Genomic DNA, 22,200 nt, shown 5'->3' on the forward strand with positions numbered 1-22,200 from the left:
CCAGTAAAACCGCTGCATTGGACTTTTGGAGGGCTGAATTTGGGCTGCTGAGGACACTAGTTGGTGGAGTCCCTTGGGAGGCAGTTCTGAAGGGCAGAGGGGTCCAGGAAGTCTGGGTGCTCTTCAAGAGGGAAATCTTAATGGCGCAGGAACGGTCTGTCCCCATGTGCCCAAAGACGAGCCAGCGGGGAAGAAGACCAGCCTGGCTCAACAGAGAACTGTGGCTTGAGCTTAGGAGAAAAAAGAGGGTTTATTATCTTTGGAAAAGTGGGCAGGCCACTAGGGAGGACTATAAGGATGTAGTGAGGCTGTTCAGGGACAAAATTAGGAAGGCCAAAGCTCATCTGGCTACTGCCGTTAAAGAGAACAAAAAACGCTTTTATAAATACATCAACACAAAAAGGAGGACTAAGGAGAATCTCCATCCTTTACTGGATGCAGGGGGAAACTTAGTTACAAGAGATGAGGAAAAGGCGGAGGTGCTTAATGCCTTCTTTGCCTCAGTCTTTAGCGGCAATACCGGTTATTCTCTGGATATCCAGTACCCTGAGCTGGTGGAAGGGGATGGGGAGCAGGATGTGGCCCTCACTATCCATGAAAAACTGGTTGGTGACCTGCTACGGCACTTCGATGTGCACAAATCGATGGGGCCGGATGGGATCCACCCAAGGGTACTGAGACAACTGGCAGAGGAGCTGGCCAAGCCCCTATCCATCATTTATCAGCAGTCCTGGCTATCAGGGGAGGTCCCAGTTGACTGGCGGCTAGCAAATGTGACACCCATCTACAAGAAGGGCCGGAGGGCAGACCCGGGAAACTACAGGCCTGTCAGTTTGACCTCAGTACCAGGGAAGCTCATGGAGCAGATCCTCTTGAGAGTCATCATGCGGCACTTGAAGGGCAAGCAGGCGATCAGGCCCAGTCAGCATGGCTTTATGGAAGGCAGGTCCTGCTTGACGAACCTGATCTCCTTCTGTGACAAAGTGACGCGCTGGGTAGACGAGGGAAAGGCTGTGGATGTGGTCTACCTTGACTTCAGCAAGGCTTTTGACACCGTCTCCCACAGCATTCTCCTCAAGAAACTGGCTGCCCTTGGCTTGGACTGGCGCACACTTCGTTGGGTTAGAAACTGGCTGGATAGCCGGGCCCAAAGAGTTGTGGTAAATGGAGTCAAGTCCAGTTGGAGGCCAGTCACTAGTGGCGTCCCCCAGGGCTCGGAGCTGGGGCCAGTCCTCTTTAATATCTTCATCAATGATCTGGACGAGGGCATTGAGTGTACCCTCAGTAAGTTTGCAGATGACATCAAGCTAGGTGCGTGTGTCGATCTGCTTGAGGGTAGGAAGGCTCTGCAGGAGGATCTGGATAGGCTGCACCGATGGGCTGAGGTCAACTGCATGAAGTTCAAAAAGGCCAAGTGCCGGGTCCTGCACCTGGGGCGCAATAACCCCAAGCAGAGCTACAGGCTGGGAGATGAGTGGTTGGAGAGCTGCCAGGCAGAGAAGGACCTGGGAGTGATGGTGGACAGTCGGCTGAATATGAGCCAGCAGTGTGCTCAGGTGGCCAAGAAGGCCAACGGCATCCTGGCTTGTATCAGAAACACTGTGACCAGCAGGGCTAGGGAGGTGATCGTCCCCCTGTACTCGGCTCTGGTGAGGCCGCACCTCGAGTACTGTGTTCAGTTTTGGGCCCCTCGCTACAAGAAGGACATCGAGGTGCTTGTGCGGGTCCAAAGAAGGGCGACGAAGCTGGTGAGGGGCCTGGAGAACAAGTCCTACGAGGAACGGCTGAGGGAGCTGGGCTTGTTCAGCCTGGAGAAAAGGAGGCTCAGGGGCGACCTTATCGCTCTCTACAGATACCTTAAAGGAGGCTGTAGAGAGGTGGGGGTTGGTCTGTTCTCCCACGTGCCTGGTGACAAAACGAGGGGGAATGGGCTAAAGTTGCACCAGGGGAGTTTTAGGTTAGATGTTAGGAAGAACTTCTTTACCGAAGGGTTGTTAGACACTGGAACAGGCTGCCCAGGGAGGTGGTGGAGTCACCATCCCTGGAAGTCTTTAAAAGATGTTTAGATGTAGAGCTTAGGGATATGGTTTAGTGGGGACTGTTCGTGTTAGGTCAGAGGTTGGACTCGATGATCTTGAGGTCTCTTCCAACCTAGAAGTTCTGTGATTCTGTGATTCAGTGATCCCCCAAATCCTCAAGCTCTCCTGTTCACAGTCCTTCCTCAGTGAAGTTTGGGCTCTTATGGGTAATCTTTTCATCGACTTTGGGTGTTTTGTATTCATTGTGCTCTCCTATGTTCAGATCATCAGGGCCGTGCTGAGGATGCCCTCTGAGCAGGGACGGCACAAAGCCTTTTCCACATGCCTACCTCACCTGGCAGTGGTCTCCCTGTTTCTCAGTACTGGCTTTTTCAGCTACCTGAAGCCCCCCTCCCTGTCCTTCTCATCCCTGGACCTGGTGGTGGCAGTTCTGTACTCAGTGGTGCCCCCAGCAGTGAACCCCTTCATCTACAGCATGAGAAACCAGGAGCTGAAAGTTGCACTGAACAAAGTGATTTCATTGACATTTTTCACTGCTGGTAAACTTTTCATCTGTCTCCACAACTGACTCACAGTATATTCATTGTATATTCAGTACATTCCTATGCATTGTATTATTATTATTATTGTTACTATATTTTATTATATATTATATTATTTTATGTTTATGTTGACATTGATTTTGATGTTGTTGTTGTTAAGTACCATTGTGATGTTCTGACACACATTTGGCTTTGTCTCATTTCATCTGAAACATCAATCTGCCATCTTTCCCTGTAGCCCCTATAAAATATGTGTGCCACTGGGACTGAGCTGACTCTCTCATAGTGTCTTTTTGGTATCTCGGATTCTATAGGCAAATGAGATGTCTGCAGTCTCCATGGAGGTAATGTGGACCCAGCGAGCACAGGGAAGGTGGGTCTGGAAAAGGATTCAAGTCATCCTCAGGCACAAGTGATTGGCACAAAGCTGCACCAGAGGCGGTTCAGTCTGGACATTAGGAAAAATTTCTTTAACATGAGGGTGGTCAGACAATAAAAACTATATCTACACCCACAGTGTCTTCGAGCAGGGAGTCCCAGGGCACAGATTCAGCCCAGCTTGTAGCATGAACAAAAAGGAGAAACTGCCCAAGAAAGCAACCACCAGCCCCAGCCCCTCATGGTTCCCAGCACCAGCCTTCCACCTCAGTCTGGGGAGGGCTAATCACTGAAATGTGAGCACTCCCATCCTCCTGCTGGGCTCAGGGCCTGTACTGGGGGGAACAGCCAGCCCAGCCTGGTCCCTCTCCAGGCCCAGAGCCCAGCCAGCCCCAGGGCAGGGCTGTCTGTGAACCCTTGTGAGGGATATGCTGGGGCTGGGGCAGGGCTGGGTGAAGGGGGGAGGCTGCTAAAGCAGAAGGGCAGTGAGGGCCGGGGCATTTGCCTATGTGCACAACAGGGCTGAAACGTTTGGGGCAATTTCTCCAGGCTCCTGATGCAAGAAGAAGCTGGGTCTGATTTCAGGACTGAGGGACATTTCTTGAGGGCCCCACAGACACAGAGAAGGTGAAAGGGGCCTTAACATATTATCAATATGCTCTCTTTTCCTGGGCAGCATGCAGAGGCATCCAGCCATAGACAGGCCCAAGGAGAGGGCTTGTCCTTCCTGTGGTCGCAGCTGCACTCCAGTCCCTGGGGTGGACCCAAGCGGAGGACTTGCTGATGACTTTGGGGCTGAGGTTCAGCACACAGGTTGGAGGAGGCTGTCACATGGACGTGTGCTAGATTGAGCAACAGAAGCAAACTGGTATGGCTGCTGTGTCATGCTTCCATCAGTGGAAGCCCTGGCACAAGGCCCCAGACTTGGCTTTCGATGCCACCCTTCAGGAAAGATTATGGAGTTATGAGATGCAGAATAGAGGGTGCCAGTCCTTCTTCAGCCACTTCCCAACCTAGTGCAGCACCAGGAAACTGCGGACTTCTGGCTCATCTTCTACTCTAACTCATGAGCACGCATTAGGGTACCCACAGTCCTGACCTAGTCTTGGGATTAGGTTAACACCAGTATTTGAGGCAACTTCCAGCCAAGGTCAGCTTCCATTTGATCTCTCCCCATCCCTCCTCTCACCTCTCCAGATGTTTCTGGCCACCTCCCCATGCTCCCCACAGGGCCCTGAGCTGGTGGAGCTATGAGCAGACCAAGCAGGCTGTGGTGCCCCAGAGGTGACTGCGCACTGGCTGAGCTGCACAGCATGGGAAGTAGACCCAGCTAGGTTGGGATCACTGTTGTTAATCCTGCTTTTCATGGTGTGTAGTTCTGGCAGGTGCTCAGAAAGAGCAATGGATGTTGCCAAGGACTCTAGGGGGTTTCCAGGTGTCTTTCTAGTTCCAGCTGGTGGTACTTTGTGAGGGTGACAGGAATCCCTCTCCATCCTCCCTTCCTGTGCATGCTGGTTCTTTGATGAATTGCACAGGAACTGTGATGCTCTTCTTTGCTTGAGGACATCTAAATTTTGCGATACCCATTTTGGTGACAAGATCTTGGGCATTTTCTCTCTTCGTAAGGCTCCATTCCTTGCCCACCCTGAGAACACGCCACCCATGGAGAACTCCTAGGCTCTCCACACAGCTCCACATTCCTGTCTCGGATGCTGTCTTCTGCCCAGCCCATATGGGACAGTTGTGGCTATGTACCTCAGTGACCATTCACCATTTCTGCTGTCATTAGATACAACAGGGTGTTCCTAAATTGTACCCATGGTCTCTCACTACTCACAGCATGGCAATGAGCCTTTTGGGGAGCAGCTGCACAGCCCTGATCTTGGCAACAGCCTTGAAAAAAAAAAGAGACGAGCCTTCAGGCAACACGCTGTGGAGATGCCTTTTTTTTTTTATCACATGTTATATAAGAGTGAGCTTTGATTTGCTGATAGACATACATTTATAGAGCTTCAAGAGTAAACAGAGCAGTGTCATTGCTCAGGAGAATTAGGATGAATATTTTTCTGAGAGCATAATAAATGCAAATGATACCAAAGTTACAATAACAATAATGATATGAAAGAAGAACCAGGCCTGCACAGAGGTACCAAGTTAAGTCATTTCTGGAAAAAGAGGCGAAATTTATCATTATTCAGAAACATCCATAAAATCACTTTCCTAACCTCACCCTTGAGCTCGTGGTTCTTCATGCTGTAGATGAAGGGGTTCAGTGTTGGGGGCACCACCGAGTACAGAACTGCAACCACCAGGTTTAGGGATGGAGAAGAGATGGAGGGGGGCTTCAGGTAGGCAAACATGGCTGTGCTGAGAAACAAGGAGACCACTGCCAGGTGAGGGAGGCACATGGAAAAGGCTTTGTGCCTGCCTTGCTCAGAGGGCATCCTCAGCACGGCCCTGAAGATCTGAACATAAGAAAAAAGAATGAAAACAAAACAGACAAATACTAAACAGTCACCAATAAAAACAAGACCAACTTCCCTGCAGTAGTCTGATTCCAAGCAGGAGAGTTTGAGGATCTGAGGGATTTCACAGAAGTACTGGTCCACAGTATTGCCTCGGCAAAGAGGTATTGAAAATGCATGCGCAGTGTGCAGCAGAGCATAGAGAACCCCACTGCCCCGGGCAGCTGCTGCCATCTGGGCACAAGATCTGCTGCCCAGGAGGCTCCCGTAGTGCAGGGGCTTGCAGATGGCAACATAGCGGTCGTAGGACATGACAGTGAGAACAGAATACTCTGCAGCAAGGAAGAGCAGAAGAAGAAACACCTGTGCAACACATCCTTCATAGGAAATGACCCTGGTGTCCCAGAGGGAATTGGCCATGGCTTTGGGGACAGTGGTGGAGATGCAGCCCAGGTCGAGGAGGGCGAGGTTGAGGAGGAAGAAGTACATGGGGGTGTGGAGGCAGTGGTCGCAGGCTATGGCGGTGAGGACGAGGCCGTTGCCCAGGAGGGCAGCCAGGTAGATGCCCAGGAAGAGTGCGAAGTGCAGGAGCTGCAGCTCCCATGTGTCTGCGAATGGCAGGAGGAGGAACTCGGTGATGGAGCTGCTGTTGGACATCTGATCCTCCCGGGAATGGAGATCTGCCTCCTCTGAATACGGAGGCCTGTCCAAGAATCAAAAAGAGTTAAATGCTAGGGTAGACCTCTGTAAGGAAAACCTACTCATTTTCTTGTAGTAACCTGAAAAGAAATTGCCTCTTCACTTTGGGAAAGGCTGTTGCTCTCTTTGATCTTAAACTGATACTTCAGGAGTCAAGGGACTCTGCAGGAGATGGTCCTGCCTTAGAGCAGTCTACAAATGGAACATGGCGTTGTCCTAGATGAAGTATGCTTTGCAAAACTAAGAGTTTGTCAGCATTCTTTCTCAAAATTAATCCAAATGCAGAGCAAAGGTTTTTGCATGTTTTGGTTTGTTTCTTTATACTTGTCTCCCCACGCCTGAGGAGCGTATTCAAGGCATAAAACCTTGGCAATTGTACTGCCCACCCATGGAAATCTTGGGGTCCTGGGTGGCAAAGGGACCGTCCCTCAAGGCAGAATGAGGACAGCTGCTGTATCCACCAGTCCTGGTCTCAGCTGCCCTGTGTGGGCACCTCTGGAGGATGGTCACATTCAGGTGTTCCCCTGAAAACAACCAGGATTCTGCTGAGAGCAGAGGAATCCAGGTTCAAAGGGCAGATCTCCAAACCCCTCACCCATCTCATCGTACCTGAGGAGGATCTCAGCTCTCTGCTCTTCTCCAGGGACAGAGAGGGATCATAACAGCTGCCCACATTCAGGCATCCAGTAGCAATAGTATGGCCTTAGGAATGATGTGTCTTTTCCATGGGGCTGCTAGACAACACAGAGCTGCTAGGGCAGAGCTGTGCCATTGTGCACGGCAGCCTACAGCCCAGCAGAAACCCTGATGACACTATGGCTGGAGGTTGAAGGTGCGAGAGAAAGGAAAGCAGGGAATGGCTCCAAGGAAGGTGTCTCCAGTGCAAGGATATCAGGGAGATGCCCAAATCCCTTCTGCCATGAAGATACTGGGAGCAGCTCCCTCTCACTCCCTGCCCATGGCTCTGCTGCCTGTCGCTGTGCCTGCCTGCAGCTGGGTCTCTGTCCCCACACCTCCTGCCTGCAGCTCACAGCCCCCATCCCACCCGCTGGGTGCTCAGCTCTGCCCTGCAGACACCTGGCAGCAGGGCTCTGCCCAGGGGCAGCTCGCTGGGGGCACGTCCAAGAGACCAGCTCACACAGATCCTGCTGACACTGCACCTCACAGAATCACAGAATCACAGAATCACAGAATTTCTAGGTTGGAAGAGACCTCAAGATCATCGAGTCCAACCTCTGACCTAACGCTAACAGTCCCCACTAAACCATATCCCTGAGCTCTACGTCCAAACGTCTTTTAAAGACTTCCAGGGATGGTGACTCCACCACCTCCCTGGGCAGCCTGTTCCAGTGTCTAACAACCCTTTCGGTAAAGAAGTTCTTCCTAACATCTAACCTAATCTGTGGCGGTGGAGCTTTTCAGGGCTGAGGGCCAGGAAAGGGACCTAATGGGGGTCAGGGCAACCTCTTTAGGATGCCTTAGGACTGTCAGGCTTTTCTAGGAAATAATATTATAGTTTGCTATTTCTACTGAGCCAAAAAGAAAAGTGAAAGCAGAGGCTAAGGAAAGATGAGAGTGAAGTTCCCTTTGAAATTCCCTTGGTGTGCTGTGGACCTGTGAGCAGGCAGCCCCAGGCAGCAGCCTCCCACCAGCAGCAGGACCCTGCCCTGCCAGGGGGGGCTCCTTCCACCCGCAGCTTCTCCCCGCAGCGCCCTGGGCAGCTCCCCGGGCAGGCTGAGTGCTGAGCCTGGCAGGCGGCAGAGGCCCTGCCCCGGCACACAGCCCCTGCGGCACAGCAGGGACCCTGCTCTGCACCACAGCCCTGGCCTCCCCTTTCAGCATCCTGGTTGCAGAGCCTGCTGCCAGCCTCTGACAAGAGAGCACTCAAGGCCCGGCCTTTCTGCATTTTCCTTCTGCCACAGACTTACCCTGTAATGTGCTGCAAGCATTCATTCCCCATCGAGCTTTCAGTATCCCCTCAATTCACACAGCCTGTAAACTCTATCTCCCTTTTCTCGCTTCACAGTGCCAGCTGCAGGCAGTGCCCCCAGCCCTGCTGCACTGTGCAGAGGAGCTGCTCCTGGGCAGAGCTGTCTCTCTGCAGCGCTGCCCGCTTGCCAGGAGCTCCCCTTGGGCCCAGGAGCCCGGCCCAGCTCAGCAGCAGAGGCCCAGCCCAAGGCCTCCCTTGCTCTGCCCCCCACCAGGCTCCCTGCACATGGCCCTGGTGCTGCAGGGGAACCTGCTGGGAAACAGCCTGAAGGAATCCCTGGGGCTCCAGCCCTCCCATGGCACACACACTTCTTCACACCAGTGTCATTTCTCCTTACAGAATACCAATTAAGTGTAACAATCACATCTTCTTGTCCCAGTATTACTTTGGACATGAAATCATGGTCAGGGACTGATCTCCTTCATCCCCACTTCAGGAAATATTTCAGCAGTCAGTCGAGGCATCTCATGCTGGTTGTTATTCCTGGGGCTGGAAAGGGATCTCAGCTCCCTCCCATATCTGCCACAGACCCACAGGAGCTGGGATTCCTCAGGCCTCAGTTCAGGTATCCACAACATAGGCAATTTAATGTCAATTACTGGGCCACAATAGCTCCTTAGTGGAGATGGAGGACAGGCAGGAGCTGTTCAGATGGAAATACCTGCTGAAATTTGAGGTTGATCCTTTAGTCTGATGGGGCATTCTTCAGGCCAACTGAAATGGCAGCAGATGCCACATGTAGGACAACTGAACCTGTCCCTACTCCTTATGTGTAGGTCAGCCTGCAGAGGCTGTCAGCAGAGCAAAAGGAGTCATGTGTCACAGGGAGAGCTAAACCTATTCTGTTCTCTTTTAAATGTTCTCTTTTTTCCTTTCTCTTCTATGTCACCCTTGGCTGTAATGGCTGTTGTGTCTCGGTCATCTCCACAGGGCCTCAGCTCTCACCAGCCAGGTCTCCCTGCCCTTTGTGCCTTGAGGCAGGACTCTGCAGGGGTACAACAGGTGGTGGGTGGGGATAAAATCCGTGGTTACTTTGCAAACTACACCCTTAACAGTCCATGGGACCTAGGGGCCTGCATCCAAGGGTACAGGGAGAGTGTTCTGGCCTGGAGGTACTGGCTCCTTATGATCCCAGGAAGGGATCAGACAGCAGCATTCAGGTGCTGTAAGAGATCATTTAAATGCTCTTAGAGCTAAGACTATAAGGAGAGAAGACTATAGATGATCTGTTGAACTTGGTGTGACTTCATTCTAGACACAATACTCCACCGTTAGTCTCAGATCTCCATTACATGTTTGCACTGACCCTATGGGATTATTAAAGGTGAACAAATTTTGCTGATCAGTCCTTGGCTCTGCAGTTGATGAATCAGCATATATATGGGAATCAGGGAATCTTGGATGGTGCCATATTGCCACTGGTGCACCATTTGGGTAGCTACTGGCACTTCGACCCTCAGCAACCCCACAACTGAAGGATCCTGTGAGGCACCGGGCAAGGTAGAAAACTGTTGAATGTGCATAAATCACCATAAATCACCTCCAGCATGGCCAATTGCATCAGATATGGGCTGCCTCTCTCCCTGGTTGTCCATTTGCCTAGGTGACATACAACATCTTCCTTGAAGGGATACTTTTCCTTTACACCTGACAGGAGTTACCTCAAGACAGGGAGGATTTATGCCCCCTTTGCAATTGCTTTGTCAATACCCCCTTCCCTGGAGAGGGATCCCAGCTGCTTGGCTTCCCTGCCCTCTAAGTCCAGGCTACCGGCCGTGTTATCCACGTATCAGAGCAGCCAGGTGACAATGTGCTGGCCTAGATGATGGCTGAAATCTAATCACACATCTCACAGCTCCCCAAGGAATAGTGATCAGATGCTTACTGCTGCTTTTATGTTATCTCTGTCTTCGTCCACACATTTCTCTCATGGCTTTACTTGGGAGGAGCCTGCATCATCTTCTTCTTCCTCCTTCCCTCTAGGAGTAGGAGCTTCTTTCCTCATTTGATTTTATTCACATGTATATATTTGACTGATACAGGCACAGGTTGGTTCTCTAGCCCAGTCACAGGGATTGGAGTTGTGTAGATTGCAACTCAGCAATCTAAGCACCAGCACATCGCAGTGATTTCTGTAACTTTGGAATTGTCAGGATTCTTTTTTTTTTTTTTTTATGATTCTGCACTTCTTCAGGGGTGAAGTTAGAAAGCATTGGAGGTGCCCACAGTTCTAGGTGCCTGCCCATATCCTCCCACACACCCTGCCCCTCATAATTATCCTGCCTCAGGGCAGATCGTTGTGTGGTATTCTGAAATAGTTTACTCTAACCTTAAACAAAACCTGAAACACGTTCAGGACACAAAACAATATGTACAGGCTGATTTGAACATCCCATGGATTCAAAATTTTGAAGAGCTATTGTAACTAGATGTGGGAAGAAGTGTTCCCCCTCATCCCTTCCATAGATTGGCTCCCTGAGGAGAAACGTAAAGACTGTTAATTATAAATAGCTTCTGAGAGAAAGTTCCTCGAGCATGTAGGTGACAGCAATGCTGAGTACAACTACCAGATTTGTTTCATGACCAGTAATTTTATCACAACATAAGTCAGTGTTAGGCAGTAAACTAATAACCATAAACCAGCCCCCACAAAGGATAAACAGCACAACAGGGAACACACACAATATGTAATGTGCTTGGAAATATTCCACGCAGGATTCATTTGTGAAGGAGGGCATCCCACAGGAGGGACCCAGAGAGGGCAGAGACTGACCATCAAGGAGCAGTGGAAACAATGTCAGGGACTGACTGCAATTCCCAATTCTCCTGTTCCACCCAGGAGAAGGAGTTACAAGAGGCTGGATGGGGGGAATGGTATTTTTAGTTTACTTGTAGTTCCTCAAGGTTCCTCAAGCAATAAAATATATCAATTTGCCTATGCTAGGTCTGTCTTGCCTGTGATGATAATTAGTACCCATGAGGATATTTGGTGGGTGACCTCCTGTTCTACCCCAAGCCTTGAGCTCTTTTCATTATATTTTTCCCCCCTTTTCCTTGTAGGTGGGGAAGTAAAGGAGCAGTGGCCATGGAGTTCACCTGTTTACCTGTGTAAACCCACCACAGTAGGGAGATTGGAAGGGTCCAGCACCAGGGCTGTGGCCATCCAGGGATGGCATCTCGGCACCCAGAACACGCTCTGCCAGCCTGGTGGCCCAGGAGGGGCTGGTTCCCCTGAAGGAGATCAGTACAAGGGGAAGGCTTGATTTCCAACACAGGCATTTCTGGCACATTCCTGAGAGGCCTGTGGAGCTGCAGGACACACCAGTCTCTGGGACACCGGACGTCCTTCCTCCCAGAGCCAGATCCTGAAGAGGCACCAGCTCCCAAGGAAACCTGGCCCTGGACTGTCCCCATCACAAGGAGGCTGAGCCATGCCCAGAGGAGCCCTGGGGCTTAGGGCACCCCTAGCATCAGGACCCAGGAATCCTGGCTACCACATACTCCCCTGAGCCCAGAGGGACACTCAGGCAAGGCTCTTGCAGCAGCCACCAGCCATTTCCAGCCCCTTGAAAAGCTTTGGACAGCTGACAGCCCCTGTGACACATCTTGGGAAGGGGCTCCTGACACCCTTACCTTTGGGGGAGAGCTGCAGGAGCACTGGGAACAGGGAAGTCATGTCAGAGGCGATGGTCACCCACCAGCAGCCCTCCATCTCGCTTGCTGCTGGCCCTCAGCTCAGGACAAGGGATGCCCGCCCTGGCTCCTCAACCACAGCTCCTCTGCAAGGTGCCCCTGCTCCTCCGCCCGTCAGCGAGGGTCGCCCAGTGCAAGCTTGCTGCCTGCTGACCCCGCTCCTGGCCACAGAAGGACAGCGCTGGGGAGCACCCAAGCAGTGCCCAGCAGGGACCAGGCCTTGAAGGGAAGTGCCAGCACTGCTGCTGCTCCAGTGATGATATCCCAGTGATGCAGGGCTTCCCCCTGTGACATCAGCATGTGTCATTTGAAGGCCTGTGAGGTCAGTAGCAAGGAGACATATTTTCCAGCATTTCTTGACAAATCCACCAGGAACATCTCCAAATGGTGGCAAAGCCCACGGAATAAAGGAAGTGGAGCACTGGAGTAGTCCCTGCTGTGTTCTTGTACTAAGATACCTCTGCTTTTGGGAGCTCTCCCAGGAAGGTCCGGTTTAAGTCTTGTCCTGGGGCTGGGCTTTTTTCTAACAATGGGAGCGAAGGCACTTGGGATGCATTATATGTGTTAGGATGCATTAGGATATGTTATATGGAGGGAATTGCAGCACATTCTCGAACCTTCCTCCCCTCATGTCCCACAAGGCTCTGTGCTCTGAGAAGGCCTCAGCACCCTCGCCCAGGACATCCCCGCTGCCATGCCACAGGCAGAGGTGGCACACGAGGGAATGGCAAACTTACCTTCAGCACCTCATGGTAAGGGAGAGGGGTAGTGCAGCACTGCAGATGAAGGGGAGAGTAGGGAGAACAGCTTGGGACAGATGCAGTGCACTCCTTAATGCTGACACAGCTTCCTTTTGGTGGGGATCCAGCTCCTCCCGTCTGTGCCCCAGGCTGAGGGCATTGGGGCACATCTGGGCTGCAGCACCTCAGCTGTGGCACAAGGGCCAAACTCAGACTTGTCCCAGACCTTCTGCCCAAGACCCAAGACATGCAAAGGCTTTCCAGCAGGGCAAAGACCTGCTGCCGTGGATGGCAGATGGCCATAGGAGGATGAAATGAGGGACCCCAAGGAGGGCAAGCCTTGGTGTTCCCAAGGCCAGAAGGAAACAGGCCTGGGCTGTGCCGCCCTGACAGCAGAAGGCCTTTGTGGTGTTGGTGCAGCCCTGAGGGCCAGTGCTGGAACTGTGACCGATCTCCAGGCACGAGAATGGGCTGCTGACAATGTCTTTGGATATAGGCATCCTGTGATCCAGGGACACAGAAAAAATCACTGTGTCTGGATAGTACCATCAGAGTGATTAACGGGTGGGGATGAGAAGCAGCAGCAGTGTTTGCGAGCTGAATGACACAAGTGGAAACTCTGGTGTGATGTGCCTCGTATCTGTGCACTGCCTGCCTCTACCCGATAGAAGTGGGACAGACCTTGGCTCTCTGGGAAGCAGTCACTTGCTCATAAGCACCAGGTCTACCAGAGATGCCCTCAGGCGTGCCCGTTAAGTACCAGCTGTGAATGGCCAGAGCTGTCCTCTGGGTCCTGTGCTGCCCATGTCAGCTGCATGCTCCAGTGGTGCTGGGCAGCGTTGGCATCTCAGGTAGCACTGCAGGCCTGGAAGTGGCTATTAAATAGAGCAGCTGCCCCGAATTTCATTAGGCAATGTAGGGATGTCCATGAGACAAGTGCCGTTACAGTCCCTGGAGATGGAGGGAAAACCAGATGGAGAAGAGGGAGAGAGAGACTTAGCTCTCCCTGTGGCACAGTTCTCCATTGGGTCAGGTGGATGCCTCTACAGGCTGCCCTGAGCCTACTGAGGAGGGACAGGTTTAGTTGTCCTAAATGGGTGCATTTGCTGTCATTTCAGCTGGCCAAAGGCATTCCCACCAGCCTCCAAGGGGGTGCCCCAGGTGCTGCCCTGTCCCTCAGGGTACCTCCATGAGAGCTTGCAGATGCCTGCATGTACCTCTGCCCCCTGACATGTCACCAGGTGTTTGCAGCCCCCTGATTTCCTCCATCTCCATTAATGATCCTGGAGATGAAAAAAGGAGCACACCTGCAGGTGCCCATGTGGTGCACCCCTGAAGTGAGGGCAGGCGAATCCCAGTTCCTGTGTGCCTTGGGCAGGCATGGGTCTGAGCTGAGTGCCCTCCTAGCAACAGAATTAAAATCCAGCATGAGATGTCTTAACGGATTCTGCTGCCTAACTTTTTGGAGAAATGTACTTGTTGTCAAGAAGTGTGCGTGCCCAGCTGAGGGAGGGAGCCCCAGCGATTCCTTCAGGCTGTTTCCCAGCAGGTTCCCCTGCAGCCCCAGGGCCATGTGCAGGGAGCCTGGTGGGGGGCAGAGCAAGGGAGGCCTTGGGCTGGGCCTCTGCTGCTGAGCTGGGCCGGGTTCCTGGGCCCAAGGGGAGCTCCTGGCAAGCGGGCAGCGCTGCACAGAGACAGCTCTGCCCAGGAGCAGCTCCTCTGCACAGCGCAGCAGGCCTGGGGGCACTGCCTGCAGAGACACAGTGCTTAAAGGCAGGCAGAAGTGGCAGCATGCCCAGAGCTCCCTGCGGGAGAAGACTTCCCAGCCCTGCACCCGGTAAGTCTCTGGCTGGAGGGCAATGCAGCCGCAGTTTGTGGAGGCAGGAGAAGCCGGGGGTGCAGGCAGGGGTGTCCAGGGCTGTGGTGCAGAGCAGGGTCCCTGCTGTGGCCCAGGGGCTGTGTGGCGGGGCAGGGCCTCTGCCGCCTGCCAGGCTCAGCACTCAGCCTGCCCGGGGAGCTGCCCAGGGCGCTGTGGGGAGAAGCTGCGGGTGGAAGGAGCCCCCCCGGCAGGCCAGGGTTCTGCTGCTGGTGGGAGGTTGTTGTCTGGGGCAGCCTGCTCCACAGCGCAAGCAGGATGTATCCAAGAGGATATTGCAAGAAGAAGGATCAGAGAGGGGTTTTTGGCTTCCCTCTCAGATTTCCTGAGCCTTTTGAGCTTTCAGTTTTCTTTTCTTTGGCTCAGTGATAAGAGCAATAGATCTGATATTTCCAAGGAGATTCTGAGAGTCCTAAGCCAAGGAGAGACTTGCAGTCCTAAGCCAACACGAGGTGGGTTACATGGACCCCCAGCAAGTCCGGTTCCTGTGGTAGACTGCTGCCTGTGGCAGGCTGCTCACAGCTCCACAGCACCACCAGTGGTTTCCGAGGGGACTTTGCAAGAGGAGAGTCAGGGCAGGTGTTAGCTGCTTCAGGCTCAGCTTTCCTGCGTTACTGCTTTCCTCTTTTTTTCTTCTTTGGCTTAGTGGGAGTAGAAATAGACTCTGCTATTTCCAAGAGAAATCTGAGTCTCCTCAGCCTTCAAAAATAGCATTACACGGACTGCACAAGTCCCCTTCCTATCCAACTGCTCATAATAAGCTTCGCCACCACATGGGCAGTGCCAAAAGGGTCTGTGTGACCCGGAGCTAGTGAGCTGCCCCTGGGCAGAGCCCTGCTGCCAGGAGGTGTCTGCAGGGCAGAGCTGAGCACCCAGCGGATGGGATGGGGGCTGTGAGCTGCAGGCAGGAGGTGGGGGGCACTTCCCTACCATCCGTGCCCTGCTGATGCCTTCCCCATAAAAACTCTTTGGCTTTTTTTCTCATCTAACAATAATGTCATGAGTTTCTTTGGACTCACTAGAGTTTTGGGGATGAGAATTCAGATACAGATCAAAAACTGATGATGATGTTCTCTCAGATACGTCCATGAATAAAAGGCATCCATGTTCCCTCCTAACTCTTGGGTCTTGGGGGAAATGCTGTGTGTGGAGAAGAAGCTGACTCTGCTTTCAGGACATCAATCTAAGGAAATTTAACTCTTTACATGGGGTTTCTGCCGGGCTGCAGGCTGCCCTCCACAAGAGCACAGCTCTGCCCTAGCAGCTCTGTGTTATCTAGCTGCCCCATGGAGAAGACATATCAGTCCTAAGGCCATACAAATGCCGCTGAATCATTGTATATGGGCAGCTGCTATGATCTCTCTGTGACAGTCATGAAGAGCAGAGACCTGAGATCCTCCTCAGGTACGATGAGATGGGTGAGGGGTTAAGAGATCTGCACTTTGAACCTGGATTCCTCGGCTCTCAGCAGCATCCAGGTTCTTTTCAGGGAAACACCTGATTGTGACCATCCTCCAGAGGTGCCCGCACAGGGCAGCTGGGAATAGGACTGATGGATACCCCAGCTGTCCTCACTCTGCCCTGAGGGACAGTCCCTTTGCCTTGCAGGACCCCAAGATTTTACTTGGTGAGCAGTACAAGCGCCAAGCATTTGTACCTTAAATACACTCCTCAGGTGTAGGGCGGGGGCAAGTGTACAACTGCAAGTTACAACTGCAGAGCAGGGCTTTGTGCATTGTGCTTTGGTTTGTTACTTTACACTTGCCTCTGGGGGTCTTTCATGCTGAAGGCTCATAGTCTTCCTCTCAGTTTTTTTTTTCTTGTCCTTCCCCTTTGTACTCCTTGGCTGCATGTCAAAAGCTTACACAGCGTCCCCTGAAAGTTTTGTCTCCTAGCCGTCCTTCAGCTTCTCTCTTCTCCTTAATCTCCTGGCCAGATATCAGGGGCTTGCACAGTGTCCCATTCAGAAGTCATAACAGTTACTAGTTGTTAACAGTTGTTCTGAAACCCCCAGACATCAGAGACTTCAAAGAAAGAACATACAAACACAAATAGCTCTCTATTGACACAAATTGTTAAAACATTCCTTACAAAACCAAAGCATTATGCACAAAGCCCTGCTCTGCAGTTGCATGAATTTTGAGAAAAATGCTCCAAAACTCCTTTTTACATCAAACACAGTTCATTTGAGACCACCTCATGTTCCATTTACTTACTGTTCTAGTACAGACTTGTCTCCTGCAGAGTCTCTTGCCCCCCCTAGAACCATCAGGCAGCATCACTTTGAGATCAAGTAGAGGACCAGTCTTCCCAAAAGCAGAGGCAGTTTTTTATGGTTTCTACAAAACAATAGGCTAGGTTTACCTCACAGAGGTCCACCCTAACATTTCAATTCTCTTTCCTCCTTGAACAGGCCTCCCTATCTAGAGGAGCAGATTCCTATTTCCAGGAGGATCAGATGTCCAACAGCAGCTCTATTACCGGGTTCCTCCTCCTGGCATTTGCAGACACACGGGAGCTGCAGTCTCACTTTGCACTCTTCCTGGGCATCTACCTGGCTGCCCTCCTGGGCAACGGCCTCATCCTCACCGCCATAGCCTATGACCACCACCTCCACACCCCCATGTACTTCTTCCTCCTCAACCTCGCCCTCCTTGACCTGGGCTGCATCTCTACCACTCTGCCCAAAGCCATGGCCAATGCCCTCTGGGACATGAGCACCATTTCATACTCAGGATGTGTTGCACAGGTCTTTTTCTTCTTCTTTTTACTGTCAACAGAGTATTATGTTCTCACTGTCATGTCCTATGACCGCTACGTTGCCATCTGCAAACCCCTGCACTATGGAAGCCTCCTGGGCAGCAGAGCTTGTGCCCAGATGGCAGCAGCTGCCTGGGGCAGTGGGGTTCTTTATTCTCTGTTGCACACTGCCAATACATTTTCCCTGCCCCTCTGCCAAGGCAATGCTGTGGACCAGTTCTTCTGTGAAATCCCCTCCATCCTCAAGCTCTCCTGCTCAGACTCCTACCTCAGGGAAATTGGGCTTCTCACATTTAGTGGTTTTCTCTTTCTGGGGTGTTTTGTTTTCATTCTTTTTTCCTATGTGCAGATTTTCAGGGCTGTGCTGAGGATCCCCTCTGAGCAGGGACAGCACAAAACCTTTTCCACATGCCTCCCTCACCTGGCTGTGGTCTTCCTGTTTCTTAGCACAGGCATGTTTGCCTACCTGAAGCCCCCCTCCATCTCCTTGACATCCCTGAACCTGGTGATGACTGTCCTGTACTCAGTGATGCCCCCAGCAGTGAACCCCCTCATCTACAGCATGAGGAACCAGGAGCTCAGGAATGCCATTAGGAAAGTGATGTAATGGAGATATTTAAGGATGTGTCGAGGAAACTGACTGGACCTTTCCTCAGCTATAAACTGCTTCTTTTCTTCTTCCTCAGATGAATTAGAGTTTATGTAATGATAGGGCAAGCTGTCTTAACTTCTGGATGGATTTGATTTGTTTTTTCATTTTCCCTTGTGATATTGTTTTTCACAAAGAAATGCTGTTCTTCATCCCCTTGTACCAACATATCTTTTGTGACCCTGAGGCTTTGCATAAACGAGGAGCCAGACTCTCTGTGTATTTAAACAAAATAAATGAAGCCACAACTTCTTTGTCTGAGACCCACTCTCAGCTGATCAGGAAGTAATGGGACGAGCAAAGCCTTTCTGGCTGCAGCAGCTTGGGGGAGGATGCCCTGGCCCTGATGCAGCAGGAGCTGCCTGAGAAACCCCAGGGATGGCACGGAGGGGCTGCAGGCCTCTGAGGATCCGCTGCTGAAGAGAGCAGGGGACACAGCAGGGGACACTGACCTCTGTATGCTTCTGCCTCGGATGCTCCCCTCTGTGGCGCTGAGCCCTCTGTGCCCCAGGAGCTGCTGTGGCCTTCGGAGGGGCTGTGGCTGTGGTGGCAGTGCCCAGAGCCCTGCAGCAACCTGTGGTGAGCACTGTCTTGGGGTCACCCCAGCCTGGGCTGCTGGGCTGGGCTGGGCAGAGGGCAGGGAGGTAGGCAGAGAGCAGGGAGTTGGGAGAATTGGGGGGAAGCTGGGAAAGGCTGGAATGGCCGTTTGACCATTGCTCACATCTCTGCCCACCAAGGGCACGTGAAGTGCTGCTGTCCCTCACAGCCCTGCCTGTACTCTCTCCCTTCTCACACTGTGCTCTGTCATATCCAGCACTTTCCCATGCCTTGTCCCACAGGCTCCCACCCCATGTCCAGCTGGCATCACTGCAGGGCAGCCCTCTCCAGGGCCCAGGCACCTGCCTGCAGCTTCCACAGCTGCTGCTCTTGATGGCCTCCTGATGCCTGCCTGCTCCTGGCCCATCACATTGTTGTGAGGAGGTGACCTCAGCAGCAGCAGCCCAGCCATGGTGGCTCAACAGAGCTGTCCCCTGCCTGAGGTGCCCCCTATGTCCCATGGGGTTTGTGATGCACTCAATGACATCGCCGTGTCTTCCTGCCTGCCACCAGGCAGTCAGGTCACTGCAGTAGGAATGGCATCACAACCCACCTCCCAGCCGTGTCACTGGGACCTTCCTCCACATGTCCCCTCTCCCCAGCTCCCAGCACTGCTGAGTTGGTTTCCTGATAGTTCAGGTGATGTAAAATCCTAGAATCCCAGACACTTGCCCGTCTCTCTCCCAGTTATCTATGTGTACACGTGTAACTCTGCATATACATTTACCTTTACTTGCACATATAGCTGTAGTTACAGCTGTAGCTACACAAATATTTTTCACTATGCAGACAGAAAGATGTGAATATTCCCACCAAGAAAGGCAGATAATACAGATCTGTACATATATGTATGTATATATATATCTTCCCCTGCACTGCACTGCACTTCATCTCCTCAGTCTTTGAGGTATTTCCATCTGGCCTTATGAAACAGCCCATGCTGGAAATCACCTTTCCAGCAGAGTGTGTGCACGTGCATTTTCCGCTCTTCTGCAGAGTTCCCCTCCACTTGCTCTTGCTCTTTGGTCATTCAGATACTTCTCATACACACAGTTGCTTCTAGGGATTTCGAGGAGGTTGAGCTTGCCTGTATTTCAGTAGTCCCTTTCATCATCCTTGTAGCCAATTCTATATTTCTCTTTTACCATTTCTTATATCTGTGTCAAAAATTTCTTGTACAGTCATCCCTTGTGGATGGTGCACCTCATTGGAGGCAAGTTAGAGTTGACTCACAGTTGTGGACTGTGGTTTTTGTTTGGTTGCTTCTTTTATTTTTGTTGGTGTTTGTTTCTTTTTAATATACATTTTTTGTAAATATTAAAAGAAAAAGACACCCACACACATAAATAACAACAAAAAACTATGTGCAGCCAGATGTCAGAGGAAGGGAGGTGGGAGTTGGTGCAAAAATCATAGAATCATAGTATATCCCAAGTTGGGCAGGACTCATAAGGATCACAGAATCACAGAATCACAGAATTTCTAAGTTGGAAGAGACCTCAAGATCATCGAGTCCAACTTCTGACCTAACACTATGTCGTGGTTTAACCCGGCCGGCAGCTAAACACCACGCAGCCGTTCGCTCACCCTCCCCCCTCCCTCTCTGGGACGGGGGAGAGAAATGGAAAGTGAAGCCCGTGAGTTGAGATAAAGACAGTTTAATAAGACAGGAAAATAATAATAACAAAAATAACAATAATAATACAATGGTGATAATAGGAAAGTAATAATAATATGTACAAACAAGTGATGCACAATGCAATTGCTCACCACTCGCTGACCGATGCCCAGCCTAACCCCGAGCAGTCCGGCCCCCTCCCCCCAGCTAGCCACCCCTATATATTGTTTAGCATGACGTCAGATGGTATGGAATACCCCTTTGGCTAGTTTGGGTCACTTGTCCTGGGTCTGCCCCCTCCCAGCTCTTACTGCACCCCCGGCCTGCCCGTTGGCAGGACAGAGCAAAAGACTGAGATGTCCTTGGTTTAGTATAAGCACTGCTCTGCAACAATTAAAGCATCGGGGTGTTATCAGCACTCTTCTCATCCTAAGCCAAAACACAGCATTCCACCAGCTACTAGGAAGAAAATTAATTCTGTGCTAACTGAAACCAGGACATCTATCCACCCCTTATTCCATACCATTTATGTCATGCTCAGGTTACACTCTTTTCCATACATTCTAATTAGTCACCTATCGTAATCATGGTAGTGATAACATACAGTATAATATACTATTTAACATGGTACAATTCAGTTCATGGGCTATTCTCACCCAGTATTAAATCTCCTTGAGGTACACACCGGACCTCTCCGTTCTTTTGCATCACCCACCAAGTGTATCCAGGTCCCTGAGCGAAAACAATTCCACGAATAGGTTTGCATTTTCCTGAGGCAGGAGTAGCCCAGACTGTTTTACCCAGCATATTTTTTACATGCACTACAGGAACTTTATCCCCATCTACAGTACGTAACAGGTTTGATTGGGCAGGTCCAGCTCGGTTGGTAGATCCCCTAGTATTGACTAACCAGGTGGCCTTTGCCAAATGCGTATCCCAGTTTTTGAACGTCCCAGCGCCCATTGCTTTCAAGGTAGTCTTTAACAGGCCATTGTATCGTTCAACTTTCCCGGAGGCTGGTGCATGATAGGGGATGTGATACACCCATTCAATACCATGTTCTTTGGCCCAAGTGTCTATAAGGTTGTTTCGGAAGTGAGTCCCATTGTCTGATTCTATTCTTTCTGGGGTGCCATGTCGCCATAGGACTTGCTTTTCAAGGCCCAGGATGGTGTTCCGGGTGGTGGCATGAGGCACAGGATATGTTTCCAGCCATCCGGTGGTTGCTTCCACCATTGTAAGTACGTGGCGCTTGCCATTGCGAGTTTGAGGGAGTGTGATGTAATCAATCTGCCAGGCCTCTCCATATTTATATTTCAGCCATCGTCCTCCATACCAAAGAGGCTTTGACCGTTTGGCTTGCTTGATTGCAGCACATGTTTCACAGTCATGAATAACCTGTGCTATAGCGTCCATGGTCAAGTCCACCCCTCGATCACGAGACCATCTGTATGTTGCGTCTCTACCTTGATGGCCTGAGGTGTCATGGGCCCATCGGGCTATAAATAATTCACCTTTATGCTGCCAATCCAAGTCCACCTGAGCTACTTCAATCTTAGCAGCCTGATCCACCTGCTGGTTGTTTTGATGTTCTTCAGTAGCCCGATTCTTGGGCACATGAGCATCTACGTGGCGTACTTTCACAGCCAGGTTCTCTACCCGAGCAGCAATATCTTGCCACAATGCAGCAGCCCAGATGGGTTTGCCCCTACGCTGCCAGTTGTTTTGCTTCCATTGCTGTAACCATCCCCACAGGGCATTTGCTACCATCCATGAATCGGTGTAGAGATAGAGAACTGGCCATTTTTCTCGTTCAGCAATGTCTAAAGCCAGCTGAATGGCTTTCACTTCTGCAAACTGACTCGATTCACCTTCTCCCTCAGCAGCTTCTGCAACTCGTCGCGTAGGACTCCATACAGCAGCCTTCCATCTCCGATGCTTCCCCACAATACGACAGGACCCATCAGTGAACAGGGCATATTTCTTTTCATTCTCTGGCAACTGGTTGTACAGTGGGGCTTCTTCAGCACGACCCACCTCCTCCTCTGATGATATCCCAAAGTATTTGCCTTCTGGCCAGTCCATGATCACTTCCAATATTCCTGGGCGACTGGGGTTTCCTATTCGAGCCCGCTGAGTAATCAGTGCAACCCA

General features: G+C 51.4%; 1 protein-coding gene across 1 annotated transcript; it reads left to right on the forward strand.

Annotated features, from left to right (window-relative positions):
• The first annotated feature begins 16,880 nt into the window (after positions 1-16,880).
• LOC137847312 (olfactory receptor 14J1-like) lies at positions 16,881-17,825 on the forward strand. The gene has a single exon (XM_068665602.1). It carries the CDS (start codon positions 16,881-16,883, stop codon positions 17,787-17,789), a length of 909 nt encoding a protein of 302 aa, XP_068521703.1. The 3' UTR covers positions 17,790-17,825.
• The last annotated feature ends 4,375 nt before the right edge of the window (positions 17,826-22,200 follow it).

Source organism: Anas acuta, chromosome W, assembly GCF_963932015.1.
Source record: "Anas acuta chromosome W, bAnaAcu1.1, whole genome shotgun sequence".
Lineage (NCBI taxonomy): Eukaryota > Metazoa > Chordata > Aves > Anseriformes > Anatidae > Anas > Anas acuta.

Bases quoted from the DNA above. Each gene is read 5' to 3' on its own strand.
- LOC137847312 (XM_068665602.1), top strand. From the start codon at position 16,881: ATGTCCAACAGCAGCTCTATTACCGGGTTCCTCCTCCTGGCATTTGCA.